This window comes from Bidens hawaiensis, unplaced genomic scaffold (genome assembly GCF_021521415.1).
Source record: "Bidens hawaiensis isolate Kalapana, Puna unplaced genomic scaffold, B.hawaiensis_p1.1 tig00062506_1, whole genome shotgun sequence".
Lineage (NCBI taxonomy): Eukaryota > Viridiplantae > Streptophyta > Magnoliopsida > Asterales > Asteraceae > Bidens > Bidens hawaiensis.
This window is the reverse complement of record NW_027506513.1, coordinates 1-18685: the sequence shown is the minus strand read 5'-3', so window position 1 is coordinate 18685 and position 18685 is coordinate 1. Positions and strand designations below refer to the sequence as shown.

Below are 18685 nucleotides of genomic sequence, written 5' to 3'. Positions count from 1 at the left end.
TTCATTTATTTTTTTTTTAATTTTTTTAAACACTTAAAACGTTTCAATATTCTATAACAAAATGATCCAATTACAATAGAGAGATGAGAGATGTTTATGTTAGCTTATATTTAAATAGATGTTTATGCTTGACATTTTTTAGACAACTTTTGTACAACTATATTTATCACAAATGCTTTAACTTATGTAGTTTTACAAGTTTATAGTAATACTTATACTGAGATAAATATAAACCTAACTAAATGGATATTGTGTGGAGATAGTGAAATAGTTGTTTGATATAGTTGAACTTTTCCTTAGAAATAACAGAAACATTGTTCTTTTTTTCTTTCTTTCTTTCTTTTTTGTCACACCACACATGTAAATAAAGGTTTGTATAATTTTGGTTATGAATGAGTCAAATTTATGTTGTGAGCTTTCATACTCTTTATATTATAAATATCTCTCCTGTCTTTCCTCCTACCTTCATCATCACCTTCACTTACATTCCTCTCTCTTCAACTTATTCAACAAACAAACTTCCATTGGTTCCATTATATATCCATCCATCCATCCATCCATCCACCCAATCCAAATCCAAATCCAAATCCAAATCCAATCTGACAACTTCATTTTTTTTAAACTTTATTCTCTCCCATTTTTATTTATGCTTATTGTCCATTTGTCCATAAAACCAAGTAAGATCATCACTTGAGATCTTCCACACTTTTAGTTTCAAAAAAATAAAATTCCCAACTTTGTTTTTGAAATGGAAAAAAGGCCTTTGATGAATGAGCTAACTCAAGGCAGAGAGTTAGCTAACCAACTTAAAGGCCACCTTGATAAACCTATGTCACCACAAGCATGTGAGTTTCTTGTTGAGAAGATACTTTCTTCCTATGAAAAAGCACTTTCTATGCTCAATCAAGAATCCACTCATTCTGCTTCTTCATATTCACCTCATGATCATTGCAATAAGAAAAGGTAACTTTCTTTTTTTACTTTAATTTGGACTTTGTGGGTTGTTTTTGAAACTTAGTTAATTTTTTTTGTTGTTTTACAGAAAAACAATGGAAAAGTGGAGCGAACAAGTGAAAGTGTGTTCAGGGAACATGGTGGAAGGCCCTCTTAGTGATGGATATAGTTGGAGGAAATATGGTCAAAAGGATATCTTAGGTGCTAATCATCCAAGGTTAGAAACTAATTTACAAGCTTAAGTACTTATGTTTATTTGAAATATCTACAGTCTCAATGTACCTGGTCTTATCTACTTGGAATCTTATTAAATGGTACTTGTTCATATTCATTGCATTGGGTCATCAATATTCACTTGTAGCCCCCAAACAAACCAACCTTTTCCAATTTAATGCTTGGAAAAGCAAAAAGTTGTTATATTGCACATATAATTGGAAATCCTTTTTGTTTAATGGTTGGTTGTTATATTAATGTTTGGAAATTGATTGCAGGGCGTATTATCGATGCACTCATCGAAACGTCCAAGGATGTTTGGCGACGAAACAAGTACAACGATCCGATGATGATTCATCGGTGTTTGAAGTAATTTACCGAGGAAGACATACTTGCATCCAAGCCACTCAACTTTCAAAAGCATTGGAGAAAAAACCGAAGAAAGAAGAGGACAAAAAGTGTATGGACCGCGTGTTTAGCTTCAAAGCTTATAAAGGGGGTGACGAAGGCTTGTTTCCTAGCTTCTCGTTCGCCTCAACACCAATTGAAACCGAGAAGTTAGAGAATTTGTTCTATTTAGGGTGTGATTTTAACCATAATTTGCAAAGTTCGGATTCTGATCTTAGTGACATCATCAACTCAACACCAACTTCCGTGACAAATTCGCCTTTTGGGGGGTGTGATTTGGATTTGGATATGGATTTCTCACTTGATCAGGATTTCGATGTCACGAACTCGGAGTTGTTCGTGTAGAAATTTGATTATTATTGTTGTTGCTACTTGATCATAAGGAAGACAATAGAAGAGGGTAGATAGGTTTAAGGATGTACAAGTTTTTGTTATGTTGGTTGGGTTACTTGCAATTATAGATGATATGTCTAGTGTGACTTATGCACTCTGCCATCTTCTTTTTCTTGAATGTAAATTATTTTTCAAGATAATTGTATGTTTTCTAGTGATTGCCAACAAATTAAATAAAAGTGATTTTGTAGGGCTAGTGTTTGTTTATCAAATTGTTATTCTTTTATCAAAATTAGATATATAATTACACCAAAACAAAGATTATAGAATCTGGCTCACACACATGTGCACTAAGGACCAAAGGGATGCATATGTTTGGGAATTAATGTGATAGAAAAAAATAATAATAACCAAAACTAATGCTCTGAATTTATTTTTTCATTTACTTTTCATAATTTATATTCTACTTTGATGAATTCTTAAGGTGGTGTTTCTTTCTATGTTAGCAAGTTTTAGTTAAAAGTTTTACAAATATTTGTTCTAAACTTTTTATTTTTGTATAAAGTTTTAGTTAAAAGTTTTACAAATATTTGTTCTAAACTTTTTATTTTTGTAAACATTTTTATATTAACAAGTTTTACAAACATTTTTATTATAGAACAAAAACTTTCATCTAACAACCTTCTCATTTATCACTTACAGAGACCAACAATGATAACTAAATAGATTGTGGGTTAAAAAAGTTAATATTTAAATTATATATGTGTACATATATAAAATTATATATATTAAAAAATAACAATTAAAAACTAAAAAGAATTTTGGGTCCTGAAAATTGAGGCCCTAAAGCGAATGCCACATTTTTAAAACATAATCAGCCATCAGCAAATTACTCATGGGGCCAAGACTAAAGCCATTATCAAACATCAAGATAAGGGTTATTTAGGTAAATGAAGTTTTAAGAAAAACAAAACGATCATCATATAATGATGATTTCCTATAATTTACTAAGCATGATTTTTAATCTCTTAACAAATGAGATCATAGAATGTATATAAAAAAACAAAGTTAACGTAACATATTTTTATCAACAATTTGCTTGTTGTAAGGCCCCGTTACCGGTAGCCCTACTTTCGTGTTGGATTTACTCATAAACGCAGTTCTAAATATCAGAGTTAATTAAAACATTCGCGGAATATAAAAGCTTTCATAAAACATTTCATAACAAAACACGTCTTGTCTTAAAACATCATTTTGTCTTTCAAAATTAACGAAACATTAAACTTAAACGTCTTGAGTCTTCCGATGCCAGCCTCTTATTCGGTGCCACGTGTCTTCTCAAGCGAGCTGCCTCATCCTACTCATCTGCGTGCATACTAAAAGTCAGCTACGCTGAGTGAGTTCTAGTTAATCACATAATCATACAATACCTTCTTACATTTCATACTTAACCTCTTAACTTTCTTTACATACATAATCATACGTTTTAAAGAGCCTTTCACCCTATAACCTCACAGATATTATAAGGGTCTGGTCCCTAACATCACAGATATTATAAGGGTCTGGTCCTTAACATCACAGATATTTTAAGGGCCTGGTCCCTAACATCACAGATATTATAAGGGTCTGGTCCCTAACATCACAGATATTATAAGGGTCTGATCCCTAACATCACAGATATTATAAGGGTCTGGTCCCTCTTCGTTACCATACAACCGTGCCTTTCCTTTGTTTATTAACTTTATCGCATTCATACATATGAGCAAATACATTATACTCACCTTATACGTAACACTACAACCTGACAGTACGTGCAATATCCGAAGATCGTTCACGTACTGACAAGCAATCATTCATACATTTCACATCATTCATATAAGGCATACACTTATCCACTTAGGATAAGTGTATTAACAAACATATCGAGTATGCACACAGCCCCGAAAACATAACACAGAAGTGGGGCTAGAAACTCACCTGAACACGGTTACGTTCACCGTTAATCGTAATCCCTTTCCTCAGTTGTGCACGGCTGACTGTATAACAAGTATAAATATCAATTAACTATCACTACTTATATCATCTTTCTAATCTTAATTACTACCCACAACGAACGGGGGTCCGGGGGGCAGCGCCCCTGGCAGCGGGGTCTAGGGGCGGCAGCCCCTAGCAGGGTCCAAGGGGCAGAGCCCCTGGCTGGGGTCGAGCTGCCAGGTCAGCTTAGAAAAATTTTATTAACATTAACTGTCTTAACACATTTTTCATTAGGTTTTAAATTTATTTTCTAATCGAACTTGACTTTAGGCGAAGTTAAACCTTAGGCGAACTTAGTTTTAGGCGAAGTTAAACCTTATGCGAACTTAGCTTTAGGCGAAGTTATCAGTTAGGCGAACTTGGCCGTAGGCGAAGTTATCAATTAGGCGAACTTGGCCTTAGGCGAAGTTACCAGTTAGGCGAACTTGGCCTTAGGCGAAGTTACCAGTTAGGCGAACTTGGCCTTAGGCGAAGTTACCAGTTAGGCGAACTTGGCCGTAGGCGAAGTTAAGCTTTGAAGGCGAAGTTATCGTTTTGAAGGCGAAGTTATCGTTTTGAAGGCGAAGTTGCCCAGTTCGCAGGCGAAATTGCCCAGTTCGCTACGGGTTTGGTTTTTATCACGCATTTTGGCGATTTTAATACCCTTGTTATGGTTCGACATCACCCACTAACGTTCCCTAACCATTTCGGTCGTATATATATACCCCGTATATACTATAAAGCTTGGATCTTTAAACTTTAAAGGTCAAGAACATACCTTATGTGCTCGTTTGGATCTCGTTTAACTTGTTTAATCACAACTAATCGTTTACTCTCTCTCGGATCTTGCTCGTTTCTCTCCCTCGGCCGCCGGCCATATATGGCGGTGTGTGGTGTGTGTGTGTTTTGGAGTGTGTTAGAGAATAAGATGGAAATGAATGATGGTTTAGGGTTTAGGGGATATTTATATCCCTTAAAGCCCATGGACCGAAGGCCCATTCTCATTTAACCCATCTCAATTAATCTAAGTCCATGATCCGTTCTTTACTCGATATTAATTAATTATTAACGCTAAATCACTAAACGTAACTTTCTTTATTTAACATTATAAATTTTAGGATGTTACACTTGTGTAGAGGGAGATCCGGTATTTTCTGAATCCTTATCTAAGGATTTACAAAAAAAATTCTTTCAACAAAGATGTGAATTGGGAGGGATTGGTCGACGAAATATGAATCGGAGACTAAACCTTGATATACCCCAGAACAATACATTTTTGTTACCGAGAGATATATTGGCAGCCGCGGATCGTTTGATTCGAATCAAATTTGGAATGGGTACACTTGACGATATGAATCATTTGCAAAATAAACGTATTCGTTCTGTAGCGGATCTTTTACAAGAGCAATTTGGGTTAGCCTTAGTTCGTTTAGAAAATATGGCTTGAGGAAACATATATGCTGCACTTAAGCATAACTGGACACCAACTCCTCAGAACTTGGTAAATTCAACTCCCGTGTTCAGCGGGTCATGCATAGTAATGTTATGACTCCAAGATCAGCAAATATAGTTTTTAAAAGATTGGGTTTTGCGATTCAAAAGGGGGTAGCGGCGCAACTTGTTGCCCGCTTACCTTCTGTTTCGATGTAATCCAATAAACAATTATATACATAAAGAATTGATTCAAATATTTTGATTAATTTTTATTTTTATCTTATTTGTTATACATTTCCACGACACTAGGGCTAACACTTCTTAACGGTTCTATGATGATAAATCTATCTCCCGTTTGTGTTTGTGCTCATTTTTATTTCATGGCCTTTGTAAACATCAACCGCACTATCAATAGCAGCATCACGAGTTATGTTTGGATCAAGCCCAGATAGTGCAACCGGCGCTATAAAAGTTTTTGTACCTACAATGAAGGTGAGGACACTATCTGACACAAAAGATAAAAAAAATGATCAGCTATGAGAAGTTTTTTGCAAAACCAACATCTAAGGGTTGTCTCTCTGTACCCTGAGACCAAGTTTATGTAAGTTGGACGATGTTAAGTGAATGAAAATAATAGAGTGGTTGTTGGAATAAGTTATACCTGGATTATGTACCTTCACTTACTCGCTTTGTAGTTAGCTACAAAGTTCGCACCACTTTGCTTCATCTTTGATTGTTGCATTCCCAGTGTTGTGATTTGGTTTGGCTTAGTACAATGTTTTCTTAATGCAATATTATTTTTCTTATTATTGTAGTTAAATCTGGAAAAAGAATGTTACTGATTTTTGAGATGTTAAAATTAATTAAACTTAATTGTAAAAAAGTAAGTTTATAAATCTTTTGGTCTTGAAGCTTAATAATAATAATAATAATAATAATAATAATAATAATAATAATTTCAGCTATCACTTTTTAGCGTTGTCATACCCAACTAACAAATTGACTGGTAATAGTCCTACCTTTTATAAATTTTTCTTTCATCGAGCCACGACTAACAGATTACTAACTCTATTAATTTCTGGCTGACATGTCACCTTTTGGTAAACCACCTATAGATTCATCCCCAATTTGAGAACTTCTAGGTCCAGTAACCCTACGAATTGCAATTATATCGTGGTTAAATGGCAACCATATGCAAAAGACGATGACGAACTCGTTTAGATACTCTTGAAATTTGTAGGGATTGGATGTAGAATAACATTAAAGAGAAATCATTTAAAGAAAAAACAGACCCACATAATAAGATTTTGACAAGTAGTAGGCTTTGCCATGTCTGGAAGAAGTTAACAAAGTTAGTCCGGATAGCCATAGTTTTGATTATTAAAAACCAATACCCCTAATAATAAAATTAAAATGTAATCTTCTTATAGGTTTAACCAAAACAAAGGTAAGTAAATAATTTGGATCCGTTTGCATATTTCGTTTCATTGATTGTCGTTGAAGGCGTTGCAGCCACTCTTCTTGCCTTAAACTTTATCTTCAAACAGGTCGCTTAATCTAATTTATTTAATATGTTTATTATTTATTGAATAAGTACCTTGATTGATTTTAGATCTACAACTAGAATGACATGACAACATACATAAAACAAAATACCCATTTGTATCTATCTGCATGCTTAAATGATCTAAATAAGTTCGGGTTATAAAATCGGTTTGTGCGCGGCCAAAAACTTGTTTTTTCTCCAAATCGGGTCAGTTTGAGTCTCCAAAGTGCAAACTGGTATACGACCAGTCTAGGGTCGGGCTAGAATTAGATCTGGGTTTGGATTTTGGTGGTGTTTATTTGTTTGGGAGATGGCTCCCGGCCTGATTACCCTGGTAGACCCGGAAATTTTTTAAAAGAAAATTATATATTTATGATTTTTTTTTTGAAGAAAAGATGTATTATTAATGTGTAAACCTAATTTCCCAATTCATTTAAACTCATTTTTATAACAAAAACTTTTTGCACAACCTAAACCATAACCCAATAATCCTATTTTAAAATTTACTTGTTTAAACCCAATATAAAAAACTCTTTTACTTAAAGAAGCAAATTTTTTTAACTTTCAGCCCAAAAATTTACTTGTTTTTAGTGATTGAATTTTTTCAAAGTCTTTCAATATTTTTGCATGTATAAAAAAAATAATTATTTCAATGACTGGGCGGTTCATGATTAATAAAAATTAATTCTTATAAAAATTCTTAGAATATTGGCTTCAAACGATTTATTAAACGAGCCTTAAGAGCTTGTTTAGCTTGATCGCGAGTCAAGCTTTTAAGGATCCAAGTCCTAGTAACTACGCTCACTTACACTCGTATAAGGAACCTAAGCACACCTTGATTCTTGAATTTTAATCAGCATTTAGCTTCTATATGAAATCTGTAGATATAGTATTTAACATATGAACTCGATAACTCATATATAAAAAGCGAATAATCGTTAAGAATTTAGACTATGTTTTCATCATGAAAGCCATTTTTTGAAATGGACTATTAAGTGAATTAGTGAATTGGGTTGTGACTATTGTATATGTATATAATATTTGTTTTAAACGTTACGGGCCTCCTTGGGCGATTGGGCCCAGGGCCTAGGAGTGTTCAGAAAAACCGAATCCGATTTCATAATTCAATTTTCGATTTGGTTATAACTGAAAACCGAATTCCAAATTCGATTGCAAATCGATTTGTGGATTTATTTGGTTTAACCGAATTAATCGATTAAAATGTAAACTATATTAGTTATTTTGTATATGGGCCGGTATTGTTTAAGCCCATAACTAGCATGCAGTATGATAGTCCATATCCATATCCATGATGTTTCATTTTGGATGTTTTAGGATGGTTATTTTATGCTTTACTAGTTGTATGGTTAAGACTATTTAATGTTTCATCAGTATGGTTGTTTTAATATGGCCCTTAACTTTTGGTTTTAGGATGTATATATATTTTGATCTAGTACGGAACCCAAACGGTTGTCCGAATATGGAACACAAACAGAAAAAATTGTTGTTTCGGATGAATTCGATGAATACGGTTTAAATCCATTTGTTCAGTTTTAACCGAAACCGAAACAGTTCCATCAAATCATAATCATCCGGTAGTTAGTGACTATTATCTGATCAAAATCATTCGGTTGGCATAAAAAGTGTATGTATATGGTGTGTTTTCTGAAAAAGTTATTTAAGTATTATTCGTACGTGTATACGCAGAAGGATCCCTTTCCTGAAAAGAAGCAAGGCTCGGTCAGCATCGTTGAACAGGTAGACCGAAACAGATGATGCTTATAGGCGAATTCGACATGTATTCCCTCGTTAAATGCTTCCATTTCGGCTTGTATGCGTTTCATGAAATCCGACTCTTTGAATAAATTTCGATAACTTTTTCCTTGAATGTTTTTCTTTTGCATTTATAGATTCTTTGTTTTCTCAAGTCTATTTCATAACCTGCATACTATTAGGGATGCATAATTAAGTTGTGATCATCATGCATACAGTTTATATAACTATTCATACCAAAAGGATTATATCCAGTCTCTGAGATTATGCAACATCCATAGTCAAGTGCTATACGCCTTAATCTTCGGTAAACAGAACATAAATTACACGACCAAAAATCGGCCAAGGAAGTGAAATAAAAATCTTATCTTTATTATTCTGTAACAAGTATATGAATGAGTAAATCATTCCATGAGTCAATCGGGCCAGGCAAGCACCAATGCAAACAATCATTTTGAACTTGAACATTCGAATCTTTCCCTTCGAACGGATGGAACGAACGGTAGGGCCCAGGGTGACCGTCTGGCCTCAACAACGCCAAACGGGTCGTATCAAACAGTTTCAGAGTCAGCCCGTTTGTATTCCCGACCGCTTTCCTGAATTCTTCCAGTTCAATCTCTCTCATTATTGTATCAATATCTCGCAATTCAATCTCACTGTCTTCGAAAGGAACCGTCCTGTTACAATACCCGCCCGTGTTCCACTCACCATTCTCGAAATGGTCAGGTGTTGTGGTCTGGAACAAGGTGTAAACCTTGTGGTCCAACTTTGCAATGAAGTTGAGAGTCGTCTGTAAAGCTCGACGGTACGCGTAATAAAACCCGACCTCCGTTACATTCTCTAGTTTACAGTTATGACACCCAACGATCGTGTTGTTCTCATAGTATACCGCTGTTTTCAAGAACCATTTCCCGGCTGCAACCTTCATATAGTCAAACTTACCAAACTCGTTGACCCATTCGGAGCCCGGCTCGTCAAGATGGAGCCGAACCACACCCGAGGCGTGCCCGTCATTATCTTCAAATATTCTGGCTTCGGTTAGAAAAGGCGACCAAATCACCGAAAGTGTGAAGTTATGCGAATCAAAAAACCATCTTCTGCTTCGGTATTCTTCGTCGTGATACACCTCTACCGGTCGTTCCACTTGAGTAAGAATGCATAGCAATGACTGCACGTGGTTGCGTGAGATTGAGTCACCGATGAAGGCCATGGACTTGTTGGTCATGAAACGAAGAAATTTTGTGGCGTCAAATCTTGGTAATGTGCAGTCGCGAGGCGCCCACCGCCAGTATATGTAACTGGAATCGGGCCGGCCGTTTTTCATGCAGTTTTGGTGGTGTTCTATTGTGCTACAGGTGGTGTTGGTGTATGGTGGGCCTGTGGGATCCTTAACCCATTGTCCTGTGAATATATCACAGCTCCCTAACCATGGACAAAACTTTAATATTATGATGATATGTTTGTCTTGTGAAAAAAGTAGACATAAAAATGTTCAACCATGTCTCAAAATTGCATCATTTTAATGTTTTGGAAACAAAGTGTGAGACCAGGGTTGGGTCATGGGGACAGTTGAGCCCATATGGTCTTTGTTTTGAGGATGGTCAAGCCTGAACCGGGCCACGTCCAAACCGGTTCACACATGGTCCCTCATAGGGTTGTTCAAAAAGCTCGCAGCTCGGGCTCGTGGATCGCTCGAATAAAATTAGCTAAAAAAACTTGACTTGAAACAACCTGAGTTGAGTTGACTCATTTTTGTAATCATGGCTCGGCTTGTTTAACTTCAAAAGCGAGCTCGAGCCTAGCTGAGCTGCCTCGTTTAATTTCGAGCCCTAGTCCCTCAAGTGTTCAACTTTCTACATTTTTAATTTCTAGTATGTGACCAGCACAATGTTTGGGAAGGAATTAGAATTTTTATTTTTTATTCTATTTATAAAGTTGCAACCCAAAAAAAAAATTACCCTCACCGAAGTTAAGGGTTCGAAACCAAACAAAAATTGATGGTTTTACATATAATTAAAACCGAACTAAATTGATGGAGTTTCATTTTTTATTTTTAGGTTTAACTTTAAGTAATCAATAAAAATCTAATAAGTCATGTAACTCAAGTATTTTAGCGCAAATATATACCAATCAACTATAGTTATTTATTAACAAATAGATTTAAGCCCAACTTCATATTTTGGCCCACATTTTCAAACCAAAATGGCCCCGAAAAACCGATACCGAAAAGTTTTCGAAAACAAAAACCCCAAACCAACAAATGCACACCCCTACCCAAAGCCCAACCATTTCTCGAATTAAAAGTTTTCAATACATGGTCTTCATTTTTGTGAGGCTATTTTTGTAATGTTTAAATTCTATCATTAAAGCTAAATTAATCTAACCGAACTAGTATTGATTTCAAGCTAGATGTTCTGTAAACTTGATTATTAAAGGATGTTATTCTTCAACATAACTTGATTTAATCAAGTTTTAATAATAAAAATAATAGTAGTAGCTGTAGTACTAGTACTAATAATAATAATAATCAATTGAATTCGCCATTTTCTAACAAAAAGAAAAAGAAAAAGAAAAAGAAAGAGTAATAAGTAATAAATGAAGGTAGACATGCATACTGATAGGAGTTGGAGGTTGAGCAATGGGGAGTGTGAAATTAGCAGCTGCTGCCGGAGGTGACCGAATCCGAATATTATTCGGTGTAAATGGAGTGGTTGAAAAGTATAGGCGATAAGCAAAGCCCAAAAGAATCAAAGAGACAATGATCTTAACAAACAGATTCCTAGTAATTGTCATGTCTGCACTCATATCATAATCGGAGAAGAAACTGAAACACACACTGAAACTAGGATTTGGTTTGGGCATACATAGGAGTATGTTGTGCTGTGTGTGGGACATGTGTCATGTGGTTGGATTTTAGTGTTGGTGGGGTCGGTCTATAATACAAACATATTGGGACCAATTCCATTTATTACTCTAACCAACATTTCACAATATTTATTTTTTTAACCGTGTTTGAAACTGTTCTTGATACTTCATATTAAACGAGCGATGTTTATACTGATTTGGCACTTTAAGTTTGACTCAGGATCATTCATATTAGGGGTGTAAACGAGCCGAGTCGAGCCCGAGCTCGACTAGGCTCGAGCTCGGCTCATTTAACTTATACAGAGCTAGAGCTTGAGCTCGAGCTAGAGCTTGAGCTCGAGCTCGAGCTCGGCTCGTTTCGAGCTCTATTTTCAAAGCTCGAGTTCAGCTCGATAATAGATTTTCAAGCTTGAGCTTGGCTCGGGTTCGGCTCGTTTACTATTTATCAATTATTTTTTTATATAATTATAATTATATTTATATATTTCTTCTATTATAATTTTATGTACAAAATAGGATATATTATTTTAGTTATTTTTATTTGTTTTTTATAACATTATATATATTAATTAATAATCATTAAATATATTTTTTTTAAAATTATATAAATGGCAGGCTCGTTTAGGCTTGCGAGCCAGCTCGAGCTTGATAAGTGAAGCTCGGGCTCGGGCTCGTTTATTAAACGAGCTTATTTTCAGGCTCGAGCTCGGGCTCGGGCTCGATAAAGCTCGGCTTGATCGAGCTTTTTAACGAGCCGATCTCGAATAGTTCGGCTCGTTTGCACCCCAAATCATTATCAAGGAGGAATCCTAGACATGTATTGAACCAAGATCATATAGATCTCAAGACTCAACAAACACTCTCTTACTATTAAGGGTCTACAAAGTCGGATATCCGGACCTTTCGGATGATAGATTTCATTATCCGAATCCGAAATTTCGGATACCCGATCGAATAGTGAACAAGATACTCGAAATATCCGAAAAAAATAATAATTATAATAAAATTTAAAGAATTACTTTTAAAAATATTCGGGATATCCGAAAAATTATCTAAAATATCCAAAAATTATCCGAAATTTATAAATAAAATTTATTATTTTAATAATTAAAAATATTTCAGATAGTTTGGATAACCGAACTTATCCGAACTATCCCGAAAATTTTCAAAATCACTATCCAAATTTTCAGATAATTTGGATTCGGATTTTTGGATACGAATTCAGATTCGATTTTTTTAACGCCATAACTTACTACCAACAGGCAGAAAGACCAATTAAATTATTAAAATTGTAACAATATGTTGTTATTCAATTTCTCATGAAACATATTTATGATTTACGAAGTACTATTTGTGATATGATTAAGCCGTAAAGCTTAAGATAACAAAATACATATATAATAAGAATAACTTACTTCAATGTGTAAAAGACAAATCCAAGGAGATAAAATCACACATGGAGCATGATTTCATGTTCTACACATGCGGCATTCTTTATTTTTAAACAATATTAGAATAGTTGTATTAAAACAAATTGTAATAGTATGTACACAAATAAATGCATCTTAACAAACACGTATTAAATAAGTATTAAATATGAGAAAAGTACTACAACTCGGGCCTTTTAAAGTCGTATATGAAATGAAAAAATTTGTAGACCAGTTAAAAAAAATGTGTTTTTGATAAAAGTTTAATGTTGGTCAATTCTGATTAGATGTTTGGGTAAGAGACCAACCGTTAAAACTATTGTTCTCCTGTGAACTTGAAGATGAGTAGGATTACGTATTTAGCCCAAGCTAAGGATGAATTGTAGGCTTGTTTAGCGTTGGTTTCTGTCACACCCCGACCAAAGGCGGCGGAACATGCCGAGGTGTAACGATTGTCCATAAGCACATGACACTAATTAAAGTGACAGTATTTAATAAATTCATTTCATTTCATAACATCGAAAATGTCACATAACAATTATCCATAAAATAACCATAAACAAGATATCACAAAATATGGCAAATTTGATATTGTTCGTTTTTACTAATATCCTAAGGTCTTTGATGTCGTTTTCTTCACAATCATAAATCAACCAAGATGCAAATCTGCAACATTTCAGAAAATAAAGTTTGTCAACACAAAGGGTGGTGAGCAATTCATAAGTTTAATCATATTAGTATATAATAAAAATAGCCACAAAACTTGCATACGAAACGATAAATAAAAGTGGCAATTTGGATAAATAGATATCGCTAAACACATTAGCAACACCTAGCTATAAGGGGATGCCAAATAGTCTAGGATTTTATAGTTATCGTTAATTGCATTACGTTAACGACATTTTGCTATAAGGGAATGCCAAATAGTCTAGGATTTTATAGTTTCACCAACCAAAAGCGATAAACACATAGGCATATAAGCATAGAACACCAAATCGAGCAATTATTTAGGTAAAGTATACAACTATGTTTGTGGTTTAAGATTCAAATATAAAGCATTTTGTTGAATAAGTATGAAATGTCACCCTCAAAATAAAATATGGAAAATGGGGTATGAAGTACTCGCCTTCAAGTAATAAACTTGAAAGATGATAATTTGAATATTTGTCGGAACAACGAGTTTAACGCACAATGCCTAAAAAGAAAAGAAGTCTTGAATTTAGAAAGGTTATCTTGAAAGTCTTTAAACAAAATAAATGTTGAGAAATGTAAATAATTAAAGTTCAAGGTTTTAAAATGTAACTATTTAATAATTTATAATAATAACTCTTTAAAAATGTAAGTTTGCTCGAAACCGGGTTAAAGTATCTAACCTTAATATTTACTCAACCTATGTTAAGTAATAAGGTGGGTAAAATGCAAGAATGCAAATCCCTTTGGAATAAAGATACTAAAACGGTTTTTTTTATCGAGTGTTTAGGTTGTCCGTTCGGGTCTTGATAGTTGGTCAAACCCAAAGTCAACTTTCCAAAATATTGAATGTTATGAGATAACTCAATAAAATTTAATAAGACTTAACCAAGTATGTAGTTCCATTGTTTTAGAACTAACAACGCACGTTAAGCGAGTGTTCGGTTTTGTCGGTCCAAACTTTGTTATGAGATCAAGTTGGATCCAACATTTCCAAGTACTTAAGAAAATATTTAAAAATCAATTTGTAACTATTTTTAAAGAAATATACAAGTCTTGATGGCTGAAAAAAAAATACACTTGTGTGTCTTAAGCGAGTAAGAATTGGTTTGGTTCGGTTTCCATCTCACAACAAGTTCATAGATGGTTTCCACATGTCCAAACTTGTATAATAATGTACAAATAAAAATACTTTAAGTTTTACAACCAAAAGTTAACAATAAAGTCTTTAAACAAAAGTTCGGTTTTCAGTTCGGATCGTGTTTCGGGTTAAAACCGAGGTAAGATTCTACAAACCCATAACCATAGAATTTGTAAAAATGATTTTAGAAACTTAGATCTAACAATAAGTATATTTAAACAATTATTTAACAAAACTAGTAACAAAGTTTGGTTTACGGTTTAGAGCTATTTACGGTTAAACCGAAGCATAGACTCTTAAAAACCCATAACCATGGAACTTGTAAACATGACCAACAAACTAAAATAAGCAAGATTAATATGTATGAACAAGTTATATAGATGTATATATATCAAGGACACGAAGTCCTCCATGAAGCCTTACCTTATGAGGTCCGAAACCTCACCGACCGGAATCAGAGAAGTAACTACCAAAGGTAAACAAGGGGTGTATATTATAAATATGTTGCACAACCATAAACAAGTATTAATAAGGCTACATAAACTAATTAAGATGGTAGACTAAAAACCTTCAAAAACACTTAAGAAGATAACCTTGAATCTTTGATGTTTGAGAGAGTTTTTTTTTTTTTTTTTTTTTTTTTGGAGTTGTAGCAAGGGAAAATAAAGATGAAAGGTGGTGCATATATAGGGTAATGTTGGTGGTCAAATATGGGTGTGAGACACAAGAGTTTTCATGCAAAATGGATCAAGACAAAAATACAAAACAACAAAAAAATAAATAAATAAAAATAAAATAAAAATAGGATGTTTTCAAGACCCAACAAGTGTGAAATAATATTGTAACATAAATCCATCATTTTGATTATAACATAAGCTTCGGTTTACAAATCGGGTCGGTTTACATAATAAACAAATACAAAAACGAATACAAACAAGACCCGAAATTGACGAATGTCACAGTTTCTAACATCATAATATCTTTAGGCCCAAATAAGTGGTTATGGAAAGAGGCAGATGGATCTATAAACGATTTTTGGTAAAAAAAAAATTGAGATGGGAATTAGATAATTTGAATCATCCGACAGTTGTTGGTAACTTTGGTTGAAATGGATCCCTATTACGGTTAATTGTTTCGTTTGGAGGAATAAATGTAGGTGATGATACGTGTGTGTTGTGTGACATAAATCCAAAATCGTGTGTGCATCTTATGGTTCATTGCTTGATTGCTAAGTGGGGTTACTTAATTATCCATAATTGGGTTAAGTTACACGACTCAAATCACTTCAACACGGTGACGGCTTTGCTTGAATATCCATCAAAATATAAAAAGAATAAGGAGGATTGCAAGGCTATACAAGCGATTTCAATTGTGACTTGGATGATTTAGAAAACAACGAAATGACTAAAGTTTTTAAAATAAAACCTTTATAATGGATAACTTGGTGAATGATACTAAAATACTTCTTCCCTTTTAGTGAAGCATAGAAGCAAGGGATCAAGTTTCAGAGTGGGGAAAATAATGCCGGTTTAACTTTGTCAATTTTTTCATTGTAAAATGACCAATTTTTTTGTTTCATTTATTGTCTCTTGTATTCTTGGGCTTCCCGTGACTTGGGAGTTGCCTCTTTTTTTCTTTGTTATAAAAGTTGGGCTTTCAAAAAAATAATAATACAAATTTGAAAGTAAAGGTGCATACAAGATCAAAAAATATTTTAACTTGAATAAGCTATCTTTTCAGTGAGACTTATAATTCATAAAATAAATAAAGACAAAAGGTTAAACAACACAGTGACGTGGCACAACCTGAATGGTGTAGAAGGGGGGATTTAGACAAATCGACTATCGGTGCGGAAGCGTGTGAAACGATGATAAACGAGCTTGGATTTAGGATCGATGTATAGCATGTATTTGCTCTTGAAAGATTTATAGACGGATGTGAAGAGTTTGATTCAGTCAGAATTAATAATATGATAAACAATTGTAATTGAAACACAATGATTTGATTAACTACATTACATACATACTCAAGAAAAATTGAAATTGAAACTCTTTAATACATAATAAAAATATGACTTGTTGGTCGACTTGCAACTAATTAATATTAGACTGGGGGAGTCTGTCTATCAGCGGGCAAGCAAGAAAGCAAATCGAATCGACGGACGAACGGAGAATGAAATGAAATGAAATGGTACGTGGTCGCATCGCTTCTCACTCTTCTCACCAGTTCTCAGGTACAAACCCTAATTAGTTAGTTAGTTAGTAATATCATCTATCTATTCGTCTCTAATATGATTTTGATTGTCAGGGCATTTTGACTGCATTGTCACAGACTAATGGAGGATACACTTATGATTATGCCACTATCCCATTTCTTGCTGAGATCTTTAAGGTCTGCTCTCTAAACTCCGCTCCTAGTTGTTGTTAGATTGGCATTTATATGCAAATTTGATTCACATTCATATTCATATCTTAATATTTTACATAATATAATTTATTAATCATCTGTAAACATTTTTGTTTTATAGTTAATAGTTTTACTTATGAAAAGAATAGAAAACTCATTACAATTTTTAATCAACAGCACAACACAAATACATTATCCAATGTTCGTGTTCTTCATTTAGTTAATCGAACACGGTTCTTTGCTATTGTTCGTTCATTTATTAAGAAAACGAACATAAACAAAGATTTTCCTGTGGAGAGACAGAGAGTGTAAGAAATCGCTCAACGTTCGGCTCGCTTACAGCCCTAGACCCTATTAACATTAGTTGGGTTGCTTGCAATGCAGCTTGCTGTATCTAGCATCTTTCTGTGGAGGGAGTGCAAGAAATCACCTCCTCCGAGGATGACCACAGACTGGAAGACTGTTCGCTTGTACCCGATCCCATCAGTCATATACCTCATCCATAACAATGTTCAGTTTGCCACCCTCACATATGTTGATACATCCACTTATCAAATCATGGGGAATTTGAAAATTGTCACTACCGGAATATTATTTAGGTGGGTGGTCGTAACTTCCCTGGTCATCGTTATTAGTTTCTTTGCTTATTTAACATGCTGTCAACTTAATGTTTTTTTTAGGCTGTTTTTGAAGCGGAAGCTTTCAAATTTGCAGTGGATGGCGATAGTTTTATTGGCGGTTGGAACGACCACAAGTCAGGTTGTTTGTAAACCAATCACATGTCTTTTGCTTGATATTGCATGTAGGGGTGTAAACGAGCCAAGCTTGAACTCCGCTTGTTTTTTAAGTTATTTTCTAAAGCTCGAGCCTCAAGCTTTGCTTGTGAGTTGTTTTTTCAAGCTTGGGCTTGGCTCGTTTATTATTTATTAAATATTTTATGTAAGTTTTTAATTATTTTTATATACTTAAAGGAAACCTTTTACGAGCCTAAGCTCAGCTCGAGCTCGTGTAGTGCCCGAAACAAGCCAAAGCTAGGCTCAAGCTCGGTTGTGTAGTGTAAAATTAACACAGAAATTCTAAAATAGAAAAACTTAAAAATGCACAAGGCTCGACGAGTCTAAACCAGCTTTCTATGCAAAGCTCGAGCTTGGTCTCGATAACTGAACGAGCTTTTTGACAATCCAAGCTCAAGTAGCCCGCGAGCTCGGCTCGTTTACACCCCTAATTGCACGTAAGCCTTTAGCTAAGATTTGCTGATAATATATCAAATAAGACTAGATGCTGCTAAAGTCTACTTGTAAAATCTACTAGTCCTTATCGGTTTATTGGTGATATAGGTTAAAGGATGTGGAGAGGCATCTTGTGACTCGCTATTCTCATCACCGATCCAGGGGTACATGTTGGGCGTTTTGTCTGCTTGTCTTTCAGCCCTAGCTGGAGTTTATACAGAGTTTTTAATGAAGAAGAATAATGACTCTTTGT

The 18685-nt window shown here is 34.4% G+C and overlaps 3 protein-coding genes across 3 annotated transcripts; 2 read left to right on the top strand and 1 right to left on the bottom strand.

Moving 5' to 3' along the window:
- Positions 1-725: 725 nt before the first annotated feature.
- On the top strand, positions 726-2158 carry LOC143618049 (putative WRKY transcription factor 41). Its single transcript, XM_077090389.1, has 3 exons — positions 726-963; positions 1043-1171; positions 1446-2158. The coding sequence occupies exons 1-3, from the start codon at positions 749-751 to the stop codon at positions 1918-1920; spliced, it is 819 nt and encodes a 272-aa protein (XP_076946504.1). The 5' UTR covers positions 726-748; the 3' UTR covers positions 1921-2158.
- A 6889-nt stretch (positions 2159-9047) lies between these two features.
- Positions 9048-11330, bottom strand: LOC143618051 (protein trichome birefringence-like 25). The gene is made up of 2 exons (XM_077090390.1): positions 11290-11330; positions 9048-10096 (listed from the first exon to the last, which is right to left on the bottom strand). The coding sequence occupies exon 2, from the start codon at positions 9996-9998 to the stop codon at positions 9048-9050; it is 951 nt and encodes a 316-aa protein (XP_076946505.1). The 5' UTR covers positions 9999-10096; positions 11290-11330.
- Positions 11331-16979: 5649 nt separating this feature from the next.
- Positions 16980-18681, top strand: LOC143618047 (CMP-sialic acid transporter 1-like; the record flags this gene model as incomplete). The annotated part of the gene is made up of 5 exons (XM_077090388.1): positions 16980-17030; positions 17105-17188; positions 17588-17802; positions 17884-17962; positions 18541-18681. Coding segments are annotated over exons 1-5 (570 nt in total), but the record flags the coding sequence as incomplete, so codon positions are not given.
- Positions 18682-18685: the final 4 nt, after the last annotated feature.

What these genes read in the sequence shown, in the direction of transcription:
- LOC143618049 (XM_077090389.1), top strand. Translation starts at nt 749, where the DNA reads ATGGAAAAAAGGCCTTTGATGAATGAGCTAACTCAAGGCAGAGAGTTA. An exon ending in GATCATTGCAATAAGAAAAG is followed by an intron (nt 964 to 1,042) that starts GTAACTTTCTTT and finishes GTTGTTTTACAG; the next exon opens with AAAAACAATGGAAAAGTGGA. An exon ending in TTAGGTGCTAATCATCCAAG is followed by an intron (nt 1,172 to 1,445) that starts GTTAGAAACTAA and finishes AATTGATTGCAG; the next exon opens with GGCGTATTATCGATGCACTC.
- LOC143618051 (XM_077090390.1), bottom strand. Translation starts at nt 9,998, where the DNA reads ATGAAAAACGGCCGGCCCGATTCCAGTTACATATACTGGCGGTGGGCG.